We start from the raw sequence: 18,163 nt of genomic DNA on the forward strand, positions 1-18,163 counted from the left end.
AAAAAGGTAACATCAATTTAAAATAAATGTTAGTTTTCCCTTCAAGCAGATCTTTAATTAAAATGACCCAGCCTAAAAAAAAAGTTACAAATACTCATTTTTTAGCAACTGCCTCCCCCAGCATTTTGTTCCGATGCCTCTGCAGAGCTCCCTGTGTACAAGCAAAGCACATTTCAGCACTTGGAGGTAGAGGCTACAGAAATTGCACAGCTTAAATCAAGCTATTAAAACGCAATTATTACGTACTCTGTTGGTTTTCTCTTCTCACTCAGAAATCTGCTGTGGGTAACACTGTGCACATGGCAAACTGAACAGAATTCCTGATGTAATGTCTTCTGAAATGCAATGTTACAGCTACATTAGCAAGGAGCATGGCATTTCAGAAGTAAATCACTAGAGCAAAAAGTTAATGTTGACTAGGTGATTCCCACACAGCACTCACTGCTCTCTTCAGCCTAGCTCTGGTTTCAGCTCTGCAGACTGAGTGCCTGACAGTGACAATTAAGTGCATATCTAAACCCTGCTTTCTGGTTCAGTTTAAACCAAGAGGAAGTCAGTCCATGTGCACTGAGACCAGTCTGTGATGGGGAGAACTGCCCAGAAAATGGGGAGAAGTGGAAGACCACTTTCAAAAGCACACTTGTCATTTGAACAAAAATGGTTAAGTAGAAACACATTCAAAGCTGATCAGGATTTTATTATGGGAGGAGTTCAAGTCACAGATACACACGCTTTGCTGATATAGTGTGGTTTTTTAAATCCTTATTTTAAAGGCAGGAATATAAACTCCCGATGACACTGAGGGCCAACTCCCCCTTAAGGAAATTGTGCCAACCAATGTAAAAAGGAACAACTTGGAGAGCCCACAGGAATCAAACAAGGAGCAAAAGACCAGGTACTCCTGAAAATCAGCCTTAAGCTCTGCCATTGCTTGCAGTCTGACCCCAGGCAAGACACTCAATTCCTTTTTTCCTAGTCTCTTTACCTCTCAAAGAAGGCTACAAATGCTACCAGAAGACCAAATAATTACCTGAAATGGTCCACTTTGCCCTGCATTTGTCCCTCCCTTACCACAGGATGCCTTCTTCCCTGCCCCAGCCTTCTAACATAGCATCTGGAAAGGTATTAAAGGCACACTAGTGCTGTGATCACTAACGGAAGAATGAAAATGGTATCTCTCATCTGAACGCCACTGCACATGGGAAAGGGCCAGCTGAAAGCTAAAATCAAAAGCTCCAAGTACCAAAGGAGCTGACTGTCCTTTCTAACCCAACTCATTTTGCACAAGTCCTGAGTATTTCAATAAAATTGTTCCTTGAAACAGTTGAAAGAGTTTTTTGGAAAGAAACACTGTTTTAACCAAAAATTTGATATGCCATGTGCAGTGACAGGACCAGAAGCAGTGGTCACAAACTGGAACACTTTTTCACAGTGAGGATGACTGAACACTGGCACAGGTTGCCCAGGGAGGTTGTGGAGTCTCCATCCTTGGAAATACTAAAAAGAGGAAAAGAAGACTGACCTGGCTGAACAGAGAGCTTTGGCTGGTATCATGCAAGAAAGGAGAGTTTAAAACCTTTGGAAGAAGGGGCAGGCAGCTCAGGAGGACTACCAAGGATGTTGTGAGGTTATACAGGGAGAAAATTAGAAGGGCCAAACCAAAGAACTTCATCTGGCTACTGCTGTAAACGACAATGAAAAATGTTTCTATAAATATATTAGCAACAAAAGGAGGACTAAGGAGACTCTTCATCTTTTACTGGATATGGGGGAGAAACACAATAACAATGAAGGAGGAAAAGGCTGAGGCACTTAAAGCTACTTTTGGCTCAGTCTTTAGTAGTCAAACTAGTTGCTCCTCGAGTACTCAGCTCCCTGAGCTGGGAGACAGGGACAGGGAGCAGAATGAAGTCCTCGTAATCCAAGGGGAAATGGTCAGTAACCTGCTGCGCCACTTAGACACACACAGGTCTCTGGGGTTGGACGGGATCCATCCAAGGGTACTGAGCTGATGCTCATGGTTTGGACAGACATACTGTTCACTGGGTAAAAAAACTGGCTGGATAGTTGGGTCCAGAGGGTGATACTTAAAAGACATGTAAATGTGGCACTCTAGGTCATGGTTAAGTTATGGATTTGGCAGTCTTGATTTGATGGTTGGATGATCTTCCAGGTCTTTTCCAACCTAAATGATCCTATGGTTCCATATGTTTCTCTTCAAAAGACAGGCTTGAGCTACACAGCAGCCAGTATTTTGAAGTTTTGCTACAAAATTCAAAGGTTTGATTCCTTCTGATTATTAATGGAATAATATTTATCTTATAAATGCTACTTAGTTTCTGCAAATGAAATTCTTAATAAGTAAAAAGCTATATGAATAATGTGCCTAAAAATTCTGCCTATCTATTGCATTTAAGAAGAGTACAAAATTACAAACACAAAGTAATCACCTGGTTTATAGATTACAAACATAGCTTTGCTTTTTTAACAAGATTTGGGGTTTTGTGATTTATAGAAATTTATAGAAATTGGTCCATTAAAACTGTTAAAAGAGAACGCAAGTTAATAATCTGGAATATCACTGCTGCAGACACATAGCAGTCTCTACTGTCTCTACTTCCCTATTTCCCAGTTTGCAGCTGGTCCCAAAATAGCCAAGCAGATCTTCAGCCTAATTTGAAGATGACTGATAGCTATAGCACATGCCTCCACACCTCTAACATCCTTCCCTGTTATTTAAAGCATGGTTAAGGCCTACTAAATGGTTTATTCCAATCTCCAGTTTCAATAGCTTCACAGTCTTGTCAGAACTCACTTTATCACACTATGTTGTATCATAACAGGTCCTGCTGCACATTCATCCCATGTCAAAATCTCAGGGAAGAGCGCAGTGCTCCTGGTGTGAGAGAAATGCAAAAGACAGCCCTCCACAAATATTGATTTAGTACATGAAAAGACTTATAACACTTATTGCTTTTACAGGCAGGAGACCTTCAAGGCTTTGGGCATTTAGTGTAGAACGGGCAAGTCAACTAATGAAAATACATTGACTGGGGAAAGATAAAATGCCTGAGTTTTTTACTCACTTGGAGTGCTGTAAAGTTAGTTTGTATGCATTGATTTCAAAGGCAATTCTCCTGTTTACACTGAGACTGATGAACAGGATGGGCTTACAGTCCTATTGCTTCTTGTGATCCAAGTCCATGATTAATTGTTTTATCCATTTAAGTCTCAGTATGCATAGGTAATTCAGGGTAGCAAACAACTGCTCTTAGCATGTCAATTCCAATGGCTTAACAACATGATTTTGAGTTATATTTTCTTTCTCTTTCCTTCATATTTTGGCTTTTCCTCTTCATTTTATAGTTGAAGTTTGTATTAGCAAGCAATCAAAACTCCTTCATTAGATGTGATGATATTCTTACCACAAATCATTCGTATTCCATTCAAACTAGTTATCTAGTAGCTGATGCCTAAAAAAAGTACAAAGCACTCTATATATTTGGGAGTTAATCTGCGTTGCCTTTAGATGATAAGTAATTTTTATCTTCACATGTTAAAAAAAAAGTCCCACTAAAGCTGTTTAAAAAATTGGTAACTCTAATCTGAGTTGCAGTGGTTGCATTTGTTTAAGGGAAACTGGTAAATGAGTAGGTAACAGTTACAAGAAATAATGTTTAGTAAAGAGAATTAATCCAAAGTGTTTTATTAGCTATAGGCAATATCTGGACAGGTCGTAGTTGGCTAAATACTGTTATTCTATATGAAAATTACTTATTCAGCTTTAGGTCGGAAAGTGCTGTCTGCTCCTTTGGTAACTTTGTCAGCTATTTTACCCATGTTTTTTTTCACAACTTTGAGATCGTTCTCGTGCAAGAGTTTTTGTGTGAGGTACTTCTCTCGTTTGACCTTGCTCTTGGTCTTTTGTGATACATCCGGAATTGCATATGAAATAATAAACTTCACAAAATATATGACATGCTGGGAAAGATGAAAATGAAAAAATGTCAGTCAGGCTGAAAAGGACATTATTATGATTATAAATGAAATGTCACATTATCTCTTAAGACTCTAAGCTGATTCAGTACCAGTATCTATCACAGTAGAACAGTATTTTAAGAAGATATGACTAATCAATAGAATAATTATCTGATAAACAAGAATTTCTGATTTTCTAACTCTGATTTAAGCAAGGACTTCTCTGCCTGTTTTGGGGGAACCTTGGTACCCAGTGCTTCCACCCAGCTTGGAAAAATTGGTTACAGTTTCTTATAAGATTTTTTAGGTTTGTTCAAATGACTCTGGGGCAATTACTTTGCTATGGGAACTCTGCTCTAACCAGTTGCATGTTTCTGACGACTTCAGTAGTCCTTGGATCAGACCCTAAGCACATTTTACAATTAAATAATACCTAATATTTCTCTCCCTTCATTTTGGACTGACTCTCATCTTTCGTAAGCCAAGTAGAGGAAAGAGCAATTGTTTTTTGACAATCACCTAGAGACTCACCTCTTGCAGTGATTGTTTCTATAGACTTCAGTCTGCTAGTGCACATGTATTATGTATATACATTCATGAAGCTGTGTGTAAATTTCCTCTCAGTACATGTGAAAATATTTTTGGTGCAACTATCCCTTCTATTTCTGCTACTGAAAATAATTTCACAGTTCTTGAGAAAAGAAGCTGCAAACACGTGGGACAATCCTCAGCTGATATCATAACTTCAGGGACTTTTTTTCCTAATGGTGCTACACTTAATTTACATCTCCCAAGCTCTTGCCCATGATAGCACACATCACCAGCTCTGATAGCTGTACCTGGACAGAATGTCTCTGAAGGATTTTCTGCCAGGAGGGAAGAGACTAAATAAGTAATGCTCAAAACCCTGTACACCGACCTCCATGACAATGATGAAAGCCAGCTTGGCTGCAATGACGTGCCAGTAGTATATGTTGTGCTCATATTGGTGCTGGTGACCAGGAGGGTAGCGGAGATCCCGGTATCTGAAAGCAATGTAGGAAAGTCAGGAACTTGTCTCCGGCATCTCTGCAGTACAGCACTGTGGCCAGAGGATGGAGCAAGACATGTCGCTGCTTAATGCATCCAGGAACAGTTAGCTCAGGAAACTACCGCAGTGGGTAAAATCATTTCTACAGATGAGCTACATTTGGCTGAAATATCCTATTTTTGCCACTTTATTAAGAATTACTTATAAAAAAATTAAAGGTGCTTTTTTGGAAGACTATCAATTATGAGAAAACCAAATCAAAGTAAGAATTTTCTGAGTAGCACAAACTTATGGATGAATACTTCACCTCAGTTCTGCCATTCAAAATACGATGGCTTTCCCTGTGTTTTAACATTTCTTACTGGATATTGTTAATTGAATGACATGATTTGGATATCAAAAAAATTATTTTTGTCATTGGAAAATGACAAATGCTTATTTGATACTTGCCTGCATGTCGTTTGGTTCCCAAACCAAGGGGAAAATGGCTTGCTTGCGTTCTTGAAGTCTGATATATTGAAGATAGAAAGTGTGCTGTTTATATACCCTTTCATAGTGTGACTGCTGTGACTCCCATAAGGAGGGACTGAAAAGGACCAGTAATAGACCAGACGAGGAATCATGTCAGATGTAAAAGCAATGATCATAGCCTGCGTTTCAGAAAGACAAGACAAAAAAGCAGAACAGCATTAAAGAAATAACCCTTAATATACATTCCTTTGCCATATATTTAGTATCTCAAAAGTTAGAATATAAGCTAAAAATAGAAAATATGTGCTTTTCCAGTCAGTGGTTGTTCATTCTGCAAATGAGCACATAGTCTCTCAAAGGCACAAAACAATCTCTTTCTGGCATGTGCACTCCGTAGAGTTTTTAAATTACACTAGCTCTTCTGGATGCCTTAAAAAAGTTATACTATAACACGCTTTTTTTTTCTCATGAGCATGCAAAGGACATTAGCAGCCAAACTCACCTTAAAGTACTCTAGGGTAACCTTAAAAAGATGTGCTTGTTATCAAAAGTATTGATGAGATGCTTAAAGAAATCCTGCCTGATGAAACTCATGGAAACAACAGAAGAGTTCTTCAGTAACAGAACATTAAATTTCACTAGGATCCCTGATGTTTGAGTAAAGGAATTAAATAAATTAGATATAAACCTGATCCATCTCTGACCCTACAAACACTTCACTCTATCTGAGGGGCTATCAAGCCCAAATTCATCTTGGTAGTTGTTGCCTCCTAAGTTTCAGTGTTGTACATGTGGAAACTGCTCTTGATGCCAAAATAATTTTTTTAGTAGCAGCTGTATAGTGTTGTTTTATGTATGACGTGACCATTTGTTTTTATGTTGCTCCCAAGAGAGTTCCTGTCCTACTCAGTCTGCTAGTCACAAACTGGGTAGGAAATTTGATCTGTGTGTTTGTTGTGGGAAGTGTTTTCTGAACTCATGAACTTCCCAAAACATCCTATTCTGGAGGACAGGTTAACTATGTTTAATCCAGTCTCCTCCCCTGCAGCTGCAAGTTCAAAGGGTTTCCCTGTGAAGAAGACTTTCCACTGGCAAGATCTGCAGCTGAGTGTCTAGCAAGAGGTTGCCCAGCCAGCTCATGACAACAGGCATCTCTGATGCCCAGCACCTTGGAAGGAGTGACCAGCTGCACTCCAGAGAAGTGTTTTACCCCATGCCAGGGTAAAAAAAATACTAGACAACGTGGTTGGAAAGAACCAGGGCAGAGACATGGAGGAGAAATGTGTGAAGTAGGGATCTAATGAGATCAGGGGAAGGGAGCTTTAGACAGAGATGTATAAAAGGTATAGAAAAAAGCTACAGGAAAATCATGGGACAGAGGTAGGGGCGAAGTTAAGCAGTAATGGGTAACAGAGGAGCATAAAAGCTCCTGTGTATTTTATTCCTGGGTATTTTATTCCTTTTCATGCCAGTCCACAATTCATGAAGTCTATATTTCCTGATTTTCATGACATGGGGCAAAAATTGTCAACCTTTGTGCAGCATTCCCAGCCAGACAGTCCCAGCCTGAGGAGGTATTTGTTAACAGTTGTCAAAAAAGGGAAGGGGAAAGAGGAGAAAGGGTGAAAAAAACCAATGCAGATACCTCTTCTACAGTTCCTTGAGCAATGCACTGATGGCAGTGCTAGATAAAACAACGTCCTGCCTCTGCCTCTAGCAGTTCACTTGTGCCCTGTGCTGGCTTGGGCATTCCTGGCCCTGTGCAGCAGATCAGAATCATAGTGCTGATCTACAAACTACAAATTGGGAATCTCTGCTGGATCCTTTCCCTGATCTGGTTCATCATGTGTTGATCAAAATGCTGGTGCCGGCAAAACACAAGAGTCAGTAATAAGGGGAAAAGACAGAAAAGGGAAGGGAAAGGGCAGGGAGTTGAAAAGGGTACAAGATCCACCCTACCTCAAGTAGCATCACTGCCAAATTACAAATACTATCCTACTGTCTTACCTTTTGAGTTGGCTTTGAAAAACCTGAGAAGTTAAACTGTAGTTAAGATAAAAGTTGCAGAAACAATCTTTTTGAGACTGTGGTCCAAGATCAGTATTTGGTTCTCCAGAATATTGTTACAAGTGAGTTCAGCTGAGAGAAAGTTAATTTGGCTGATGAGAAAGAAAAGGGAGGTATCCTAAGACTAAAATAAACTCACTGAAAATTTTCAAGGATAGGGTGTTTTTGTTGTACTGCATTTTGGCTTAAAGCAAATGTGGTTGGCATGCACTTTTAAATACTGTTTTTAAGCATTACATGCCAGTATGAAATGAAGTGAAAATTATGTGTTGTTTATATTTACATGCTGAGTAGGTGTTTTTGACTGACAAGAAATATATATCACTGTGTCTTGCAGTTGTAGGGAGACGACCCCACAGCTAAATTATTGTTTTTATCTCTGAAGAAGAGTTAAAAGTAGGGTACAAGTAGAGTACTTGTACTGTGAGCTACAAGTACAGAATTTTTTTGTTAAATATGTTTTCTTTTTGTTCATTAGTTCATCTAGTCAGACCATAAATGAACTATTAGCAGCTTAACATTAAAGCAAAAAAATCCCTTCTCCCTTTCAGCAAAATGAGTTTGACGGTGCTTTTTGTATCCTTTAGAAAGATGCTGGAATACGGTATTTACACAGCTTAATACTTGATCTTACTGATTTTTTTGGTTTTTTTTTGCAAGGCCCCAGGTTTCTCATCATCCTACATCTGAACACTGTCTCACCCTCCTCCTTCTCTTGAAATGATCTCCAGATGTGTTCTGGAGAGCTTCAAGGACAGAAATACGAAAGCTAATCCTGCGGCATGCTCTCAAAGGAAAATTTTTTTCCTCTTGAATTATGGGCTGCATTCCAGAGCATTGCGCTGGAGAACTACAAACAAACAGCACATTCTTTGCTTCTCAAGCTTTACTGCACACAGTTTTCTATTTACACCATAACTAATTAAAAGCAGTCTTCCAATCAACAACAGATGCTTTGGTATCATGCAATAGCAAGTCCAGTGCCTGAGTGGCAACTCTCAAAACTGATAGCTTTGTGCAAAAGTTGCTTACAAGTTGCAAGCAGGTGTTACAAAGGTTATGCATGAAGAAGATGATACACTACCGAAGTCTAATCAGCTGTAGCAAGTCATGTAGAAGAGAAGAAACAGTTTCTGTGTACTAAGGAAAAATCAAGTCAAGGATGGTAAAGGAACGACCTATACTAGATTCTGGATGTCAACTAACTAAACAAACATACCTAAAGGAGGAAAACTGCTTCTAGTGTTTGGTCTAGTACATGACTTTATAGGCCACACTTCATTAGCAAGAAATACTAATCTCTTTAAAGTCCACAACACCTGCAGCAAGGCTGTTTGAACACGACAGTCTTGGTGCTGAGCCCTTTGCACACCAACAGCCCCACTGAGGTCATCGGCAGATGCCTTGTGTTCACACTGACATTAACTGCAGAAAGCTGGGCATGAACACATTCCTAACAGGAGCCTACACAGGTTCGAGTTACCGTAAGGTCACCAAAGCCACTTTAAGTCTGACCTGAATTGTGTAAGAACTACGACTAAGGTATAAGATTTTAAAGTAATCTCGAGATGTATATTCAACTTCTAATTTCATTTTGGTATTACAAGATCCACCTGGATTGACTAGGAAAACCAACTAGTTTATCCAATAGCATAACATATTTGTTTTTCTTCCAGGGCACAAAAAATTTTTCTTCCTTTTGTTTTACAAGTTTTCTAGTAGTATATTTCAAAAGAGAATATTCCTGATCCAATAAGTTGCCTCTACTTGTAACAATGCTAGATCAAGCTATGCTTCATCTGTGAATTTGCATTATCTGCTGGGATTTGCATAATTTGCTGGGACAGTTATAATTATTTTTTGCAGAAGCACTAAACCAAGAGCCCCAAAGTTTCTCTGGTGCCACATGATTTTTCTAACAATCTGAACACATTACCGAAGTTGCATTTATTTTTCAATCTTAACACCAGATTTACTAGTAGGCCTCGGATGTTCACCTGCCTATGAAACAACTGGATTTATGTTTGGCTTGCCTCAGCAGAGCAGTGAAAACAGACTGAGCATATGCTCAAGTTTGCTGTCTGTCTCCTAGATTCTCTTGCAAATTTTCCATCCTTAAGTTCCCCTTTTCCCTTTGACATTTCCCTGTGCTTAATTCTCTGCCTTTATGTCCTTCTGAGACTCCTTTCTACATCCTAACTGTGTTTACCATACCTGTTTAATTGTTATAGTGCCAAATAAAGTTCTGAACAAGAACAATTGCCATTTTGGGAGATCTTCAAATATCTGAAAATACATCTGGTAGCTGAGGCTGACATACAAAATTTTCCTGACCACTGAAATCCACTGTAGACTCTTATTTCTATATGGAACTTCCCTAAGCCCCTGATATAACGAAAACAAGCCACTGAGACCATGATAACCCAAAAGGAAGTCAGGTCATCGAAGCTCATATATCCGTTTTTTAAAATTAGACTTACACTTTCAGGGGCAAAGCAAAGACTTAAAGTGGAGGGGAAAAATATGCAGGGATACTCATCTGGGTGCAGGAAAAGGCAGCACATATATCTATCCCTATATTATTTCAGAAAAGTAGAACCCCTGGGGTTGAGACCTCAGATGAGCCCAAGCATTACAGAAGATGCCTGAGATACAGGCATATAAGTTTATTTCTTATTTAAATTTGAATTGCTCTTTTACTTGAAATAAGTCCCCTAACTATCATGTTAATATCTATAATAGAGTGCTCGGTTTCATCTCTCTCCTCTTTCCCAAAGTCCACTATTCTCCAAACAGGCAGAGCCTCCTGTGAAAGCTTGGGCTAAGGTGAACTCTTGTCTTCAGACTCAACTGCTTTCTCCAGAAAATCCTACTGAGTCAGTAAGGTTCTGTTACTGCAAGGACCAGGTCCTGGAGGAAGTGACACACCTTTAAGTGAGTTGGAAGGAATCCCTGATCTCACTGATAAACAGCAGAAAACACTGACCTTGTTGAAAAAGGTTATTCACCATGGATAGTCTGTGGTGCAGAGGAAACCAATGGTCACTGCTCCTCTAATAGGCCATCAGTGAGAATTTTTTTATAAGTTAAAACATACTAGTTACTGTTTAAGAATAAGCAATCAAATAATCCACAGTGGTAAAGTCCAATGGCTTATTTGGCTTCCCACAATGCAGCCTATGAATAAGATCTTAGTGAATTAATGATACGGGAAATTTGAAAGGTCTGAATTCCATCGTTAGTAGTATACTCATCAGACTTTTTTTCCTAAATATTTTAAAGAAACTTGTTTAAAATTTAACTTCTTTCCTGTGTACTTAAAAATTTTAAGCACAACTGAAAAACACATTAGTTTGCAAATTCTCAGAAAATTCATTGTAATCTGCAATTTTGAGCGCACAATTTTTGAATACACAAGAAAGGAGCTGAATTTCTGTTTTAAGAAATAACAATCAATTATAACATAGTTAAACTTCAACTTTCTTTTTTTTTTTTTCAAAATTTATGCATTTAGCTGTAGACTGTCAAAAAAACCCTCTGCACTATATGCTATAATTTTAGGAAAGATGTGCTATATTCTTCACAAGTAACAGATATTTCTGAAGACGCTAGCAACTCTAAACACACCTTTTTCTTTAGATATAATATTTTAGGCAGCAGACATATCCTGTTTCTAAAACTCCTGGAAAGTAACTGAGAGACTATTTACATGGGCTGAAGCCTTAAGCAACTGATGTTTAATTCATTTACAATTATTTAAAGTATATTACCACATGCAGTATTCCCATATTTGGACATAGGACCCGCAGTGAAGGCATTTTATCTTTTGCAATTGTTGGCATTGTACTTACATTGGTGACCACAGCCAGAATGGCTATGCCCTGCAGGATGGGTTGCCAGGCACCAATGTCTTGTGCCTTCTGCGGAACCATGCGCCTGAATTGGGTTGTCAGCTTCCACGCATCCAACCGGATTTCCAACATGTTGTTAATAAGAGCCAGAAGAGGAGCCAGGGGGAATGATGCCACGAACAGAGTCACAAAGCCAAACTGTATAACTGAAAGGGAGAGGTTACGTACATCGGTGAGGCCTTCACTTACTGGAGATAAGCATGTATGAGCATGTATAGTTTATATACTCCTACTGCAGGAAACAAGAAAGAGTAGCTGGGTTCCAAGTGAATCTTCTGAATGAGAAGATAGGAGCACAGCAGTACTGAAAAATCCTGCTAGGCGAAGGGTACAGGAAAATGTTATAAGTCACAATACACCAAGAGGAACTATTCTGGATATTTAAAAATCCATTTCTTTCTGATGTCTTCATCATGAAGACCTGAAAATCTAGTGACTATCTGTCTTGGTGCTGTGCTGGAAAGCCCAAACCAACGATCATCTTACTGGTGTCTGGGTGCTGCCACAAGTACATTGGAAATGCTGCGATAGAATGGATGGTGGCAACAAACTGGAGCTCTGCCAACTCCCAAGTGATCAGCAACAAATCCTGGTGACTGAAGACCTCTAGGAGAGCAGTCTGACACAGGGCTCTTCTGTACAACACCAGTACATGACGGTGGTCTGCCTTCTGGGTGCACTCCTCAGAGAATGGGGCAAGGAAGCAACAGTACTCCTTGTACAATCATGTGCTCTTTCCTAGTTATAAACTGGGTTGAGGCTTAGCTACTTAATAAAAGCTTGTAAAATCACCTGTAATGGCTCATCAAAACTTGCCTTTGAAAACATTCCTGTCTCCTCTGTCTACCTTATTAAGCATTGCTTGTATGAAGATTTTTTTAGAACATGTTTGTATCCAGCAGTGGTAGTGAATCCAAACTAAACTGCTACTTACCCATTTCAAGATACTCATAAAACAATCCAAGTTTTCCAATGGGCTGCAGGTGGTAGTCTTCTTCCCACCGTGGAACAACTTTTTCTGATCTAGCAGCTGCAGAGTATCTTCCAATTAGGTTCTTGACCAAGCTATCAGCCAGGGAGAAAAAGAACACTAGCACTGGTAAAATAACCTAAAAAGTTCAGTAAATGAAAAAAAAATGACATTTCTGCTGTTACAGCTTTAAACAAAGGATTTAGTTATTTCTGAACTACTGAAAACTTCCTTCGAACATGAGTATAATCTTTGGTTGCCTTATCCTAAAAGTGGTTATTTACAAACCATAAATAAAAGTGTAAAGGAGCGATATATCAGCACCATAGTGATTTATACTTAAGTTGTACAGGAAAATGATCACATAAAATTCAAGGTAACAAAAAATCAAGTTAAATGTAGGATGGTGGCTAGACAGATTAATTCTTTCTGATCACAGAATTCACAGAATCACAGAATAATTGAGGTTGGAAGGCATCTCTGCCTTGTGCAGGCAGGGCCACCTAAAGCCAGTTGCCCAGGACCATGTTCAGGTGGCTTTTCAGTATCTCTAATGATAGAGACTGCACAACCTCCTTTGGCAATGTGTGCCAGTACTTGGCACACAGCAAAAAAAGAGGGGCTGGGGGCGAATGTGTACCAACAGAGAAAAAGCCAAAATTGTTCTCTTTATACTTGCAGATATACAGAATGAGAGAGCAGCTAAGAACTAGATCCAGAAGGTGTACTCAGCATTTCAACATGTAAATGTCACCCTGGGAAGTGAATTAAAAATTCCGGTCAGATGAATATATTTCCTATACACAGATGGGGAAGTCAATTGTCTATGGCTGGAGCTCACATCTGCAGGCGTGCTCAGTGTGGGAACCCTTTCTCAGGTAAAAGAAGATGCTGAAAACAAGGATGAGTCTACAGATCTACAGGTCTACTCCACAATCATCAGCGTATACAGAGCATTGTGGTCTGGAGGTGCTGTATCTCAACAGAGCATCCTAGTCTCAACCCTACACAGTATTTATGACACACTTTGTAGTGGCGTTACTGTGCAGCTAAGGAAGACAATTTGTGGGCTTGGAAGAACCACAGCCAGAAGGCTGTGCTTATAGGCTGGTGCCTATGGCATTCAGGAGTGTATGAGCAAACTGGGAGCTCCCTACTCCAAGCAACATAAAACTCACTGATTAGCACGAAATAAAGAACAAGTCATGGGAGAAGGAACAGAATCCTTGATAGTATCTTAACCTAAATTAAATAGAGGGCATTCGTGGTTAGCACTCTGCTTATTGCTTGCATTAAAACATGAAAGATCTAGAGATCTACTCAAATGAAAGAGAATGTATAGGCATTAGGAATGTCAAATATGACTGTAAAACTAAATTAGTTAAATTAGTAACTTATACATGACTTTTAAAAGCCCAATGTAAAACAACAAATCATTCTAATCAATATTAAGCAACAGTCTTCAGTTTAATATTTTCAGAGCTTCTATGGCCTCGGTTTTAAATATTCAATCTGAAACCCATTGAGTTTGACTTACTGAGGAAGGAAGAATTTCTGATTAGAACTAAAATCAGTCAAAACAACAGAGACAGGACTCAGACTACAGACCGAAATATCCAAATTGTCTAAAAAGGCCCCGAAGTATGTCTTATTCTTTTTGACTACAATATGCACTTACCAAACTCAGTGACCAAGTCCCTGAAGGCATCAAGAAAACAGTATCTTTCAAATATGAAATAGCAGATTACTTAGTAGTTTGAACTTACGGAAGAAGCACTTCTTGAATATTGTTCCAGATAGCTTTACCTCCTACTATGATGGCAAGCTGGGTTGTGAGCTCAAGAAGACATCCACCTGGATCACACTGAAGGTTGGGAGAGACATGAAAATCTTTTGAAATTGGGTAACTTTTCAGGCATGAATGAAACATTTAAAATAATGCATTCCTGGTTTATTATATTAACATTTCTTAAAGTAATCCAAGAAGACTGTCTAGGCAAACCTTTCCAGTAAGGTATGCAAAAACCAATTCCAGGCCACATATAGTCACATTTGGTAGGCTGACAGGACGCTACTGAAAGAGTGAAATACCAGGTGAAGTCATGCAGCTCTGTGCTTTCACCAGGTGAGGGTCAACCAGCAGAATAGGAATGTTTCTACTGATGTTCTCCCCTTCCTGTGTGCCAATTCACAGATTGTAGGACTATGGTAAAATATGTTTTTCTGGGTATGTACATTTCTGGGTAATACATTTCAAAGCCCAGCTGGTCTTGTGTCATATTCTATGCTAAGGGCTACTGAGGAGGCAATTGGCTTGGAAGGCAGTCACCTTTTAAACCCTTATGTTAGATATGCGTAACTACGTTTCATGTTATACACTCTGCAGAAGAATACCTGGACTAATTATACATTCTTACCTCTTCATTGCGATACTTTCCCAGCCAATAAACTGGATTTCCAGGGTGACCTACAAATTTCCCCTTAAAGAAGGCTATGTAGAAGCATGAAGAATAGTAGTTGACAAATTGGAACAAGAACATCTTTGTGGTCAGACTGTTTTCATAATCGGTCTGTGTCCTTGGAAGTTCTGCAATGAAAGAAAAGTAAATAAATAAAATAATAATAACCCCCCCCAACCTACAAGTAACCTACAAGCTGCTTTAGAGTCTCAGCTGCAAAGTATCTGTATGCCTCGTATTCCTTAATATGACTGAGAGCACTATAAATTAGATTGTGCATAATCCTCATGTATACTAATATACTACACCATTATGCTAATTCTAAAACTACGTGGATTGTAAAAAGGAAAGAACTAGTTCCCCAACAATAAAGAAAAAGAAGCAGCAAAAATTCTGGTAACTCAGGGGAAAAAAAAGCACCCAAATCCAGCACACTCAGGAAAGATGCAAATGTAACACTTTGAACTGATGAAAAAGTATTAAATGAAATTATATTAAAACAATGCACTACTTCACACATCTAAAGTAAAATAGCTACTTTAATGTTGATGGACTGGATAGAAAGAATAATATTATTTGTGACTGTTTATCTGTTTAATAACATCAGAATGGTATGTAGCTTTGGAACTGTGACCTTATTTCACTTATTACAAGATAGATATTTTCCCCATAAACAAAAGTTAATGTAATTGAATGTGTTATGCCTTCTGATCTCTTTTCATAAAGCTTGGTTGTTATAGTAATTTTCTTTGCTTTGTCTGTTTCACAAGCACAAAACTGTAAACAATTGATCTTTCATGCTGCCTATACAAGGACTTTTCAGGCAAAGAGCTGAATATCATATTCCTTTAATATTAAGAAAATCTATATTGGAAAATTTCTGGGTGGTACTGTGTGATTTGGTGGGAAAAATTCTGAAATATGTAGTCCAGGTTTTCATTTATCATAAGTTTTCACTTATTATACATATAAATATGCTAATTTTTTTCTAGCTATTTTACCCCAAGTTTCTATCTGAGGTACAGCAGCTGCATACCGAAGTCGGTAATCAGGATTGCCACTTTTTCATAGATGATGTTGAGAATCATAATGACTACAAAGCTGATGACAGAAGCAGTTACTGAAGTGGCTGTCTGTGGAGTCAGGTACTTGCGGATCGCCTCGGTTCCGCTAAGGTGCTGTGACAATGTTGCAGAGAACACCAGGAAAACCGAGAGCCTGTAGACAATGATTCCAATAACTGAAGCAATAATCAAAAGGATCTGCCAAGGGAATGCAAGAAATATGTTAATGTTCAACCACTGGCTTTAGGAAAATGTGAGTTTGAAACACTTTTTACAATAGGCAAAAGGAAAGCAATTTTGTGCCTGTCGTTCCATTGCAAGAGGATGGTCAAATAAGATAGAGGCAATAAACAGAGAATCCATAAGAGAAGCCTTTTTTCACGCATCATAGTCAATCTGCAGGAAAGATGGTCTGTTTTATGGCTAATAACAAGGTTTGTACTGATGTGAGCATAATGATATCTGTAATCAAATCTTACACCTTAAGACGTGATGGGAGAAAACTCCCTCTTTTGACACTGACCAATTGGCAGGACAGCAAAATGTACTAGCAAGTCTGCACTGATTATGGAGGGGGCTGCACATTCTCCTCCATGTGATACTATTACAGACTACAGACCTCTCAAAGGAATAGACAAATTTTAAGCCAAGTCATGTGGTCTGCAGGAGTTGTAATAAAGATTCATGCACCCCATCTTGCTTGTCATCTCTTTCTGCTTCTCCTCCTGCTTTTATTTCTTCATAATTCTCTAGCTATTATTGTCTGAGGTCCACAGAGCTGTGTATCTTTTTTTCACTATCTCAGCAAACTATCATGAACTACCTCCCCTGACCCTGCACACACTAAGAGTGCAGTAACACAAATGATAAACACAGACCAAATATCTCCTCCAACCTGAAGTCTTGCCCATTTAAATCCAATTGCAAGTCAGTATTCCTTCCTTTGTGTTTCAACTGTGTCAACACTGAGGCTCTCCTGGGCTGCCAGACACCACTCTATCTCTTCTCACCTAGGATGAGGTCTTTTTCAGCTGCTGTTTGTGCTACAGAGGAGGAGGACATGCAGGATGCTAAAACACAGAGCTTTTCAAGGCGACCTCTCTGGGCCAGCTCACTGTGTTACGTGTTGTTTCATGGGTAACTGTACAGCTTTCAAGGTTTGGTTGTAAATAAAGCAGCATTTCTAGAAAATTAGAAAGCACGTAGCTCCGCTCGGTTAAGTGAAAAAAAACAAAACTGAAAGAGGCCATGGACTATGAAACACAATATGGAAGCACACAGATGCAACAAGAAGGATAGAAACTAGCAGGGAGGAGAGCATACAAACCAAAGTCTTTCCCTTACTCCCCCCCCCCACAAAATGTAAAGCCATTTGCCTTAAAATAATGAGGGAAAAACCAATGAACCACATCGACAAGCATAACTCACAAGCTACAGCTGCAGGATATTTTGATACTGTATGGTAATGAGTATTGGGTGACTACAGTTACCTTCTCCTTGTGGATCCATACCTTATGGGTTTGATTTATGCATCAGATGGAAATTCAACTGAGCCTGTTCCATTGTCATTTTTTGTTCAGTTCAGGAGGATCACTTTTTAGACACTTACTAGAAAAGTGAATTCATGAAGGGAAAGAGTAAGAGAAGAACTTTACCCAGAAGAAGATGGCACTTGTACAGAAAGTCATCCGTATGCACTTCCCACAGGAAGTGTATGGCACATGTTCTTCTTGCTGTAAAAGAAAGAAACAGATGAAGGATGCACCCAGTCTTTTCTTCCTATTTTTTTCTGTGTTCCAATTAAACTCTTTATGATATTGAGGACACAAAAAAAAAAAAAGGAAAAAAGGATCTTGCTTTATTTCCTTTTCTGCTCTGTTATCCTAGAAATTCAACATTTATTCATGATTTCAGAAGTCTTGCCTGATTACAAATGTCTTTTTCTTGCTACCCATTCTAAGATAAAAATTACTTCCATACAGGCTGAGTGTCCTCAGCTCTTACTGGCTTCAGCCATGACAGGATGCATAGTCCTTTTGAATGGATCCATCCTTCTTGGCTGATCATGGCATCCAAGGTCATTATCTTTCAAACTTCAATGACTAATTGAGCAGGTACTAAAATTTTGGTCCTTGATATCTGCATTTCTCAATTTATTCCGTAGGAACAATTGGATGGCTTCTCCAAGGAAAATGCCTACCTAATGTGGTGCT

General features: G+C 38.9%; 1 protein-coding gene across 6 annotated transcripts in view; it reads right to left on the reverse strand.

Moving 5' to 3' along the window:
- Positions 1-18,163, reverse strand: part of ANO6 (anoctamin 6) — a 128,067-nt gene that overhangs the window by 54,591 nt on the left and 55,313 nt on the right. For 4 of the 6 annotated variants that reach the window (XR_007905930.1, XM_051795779.1, XM_051795780.1 and 1 more), the window contains exons 12-19: positions 17,606-17,683; positions 15,923-16,148; positions 14,845-15,014; positions 14,194-14,291; positions 12,392-12,522; positions 11,398-11,603; positions 5,459-5,658; positions 4,898-5,003 (exon numbers count right to left, since the gene is read on the reverse strand). Coding sequence is in view for 5 of the 6 variants with exons in the window: in XM_051795779.1 (XP_051651739.1) it covers positions 4,898-5,003; positions 5,459-5,658; positions 11,398-11,603; positions 12,392-12,522; positions 14,194-14,291; positions 14,845-15,014; positions 15,923-16,148; positions 17,606-17,683 (1,215 nt within the window). In the remaining variant the exon portion in view is untranslated. Of the gene's footprint in view, positions 1-3,690; positions 3,982-4,897; positions 5,004-5,458; positions 5,659-11,397; positions 11,604-12,391; positions 12,523-14,193; positions 14,292-14,844; positions 15,015-15,922; positions 16,149-17,605; positions 17,684-18,163 lie in introns of those variants that run through there. The other 2 variants (XM_051795776.1, XM_051795781.1) reach the window with 1 other exon arrangement.

The sequence above is a fragment of the Manacus candei genome, unplaced genomic scaffold (assembly GCF_025592945.1).
Source record: "Manacus candei isolate 608988 ecotype Guabito, Panama unplaced genomic scaffold, ASM2559294v1 h1tg000043l, whole genome shotgun sequence".
NCBI lineage: Eukaryota > Metazoa > Chordata > Aves > Passeriformes > Pipridae > Manacus > Manacus candei.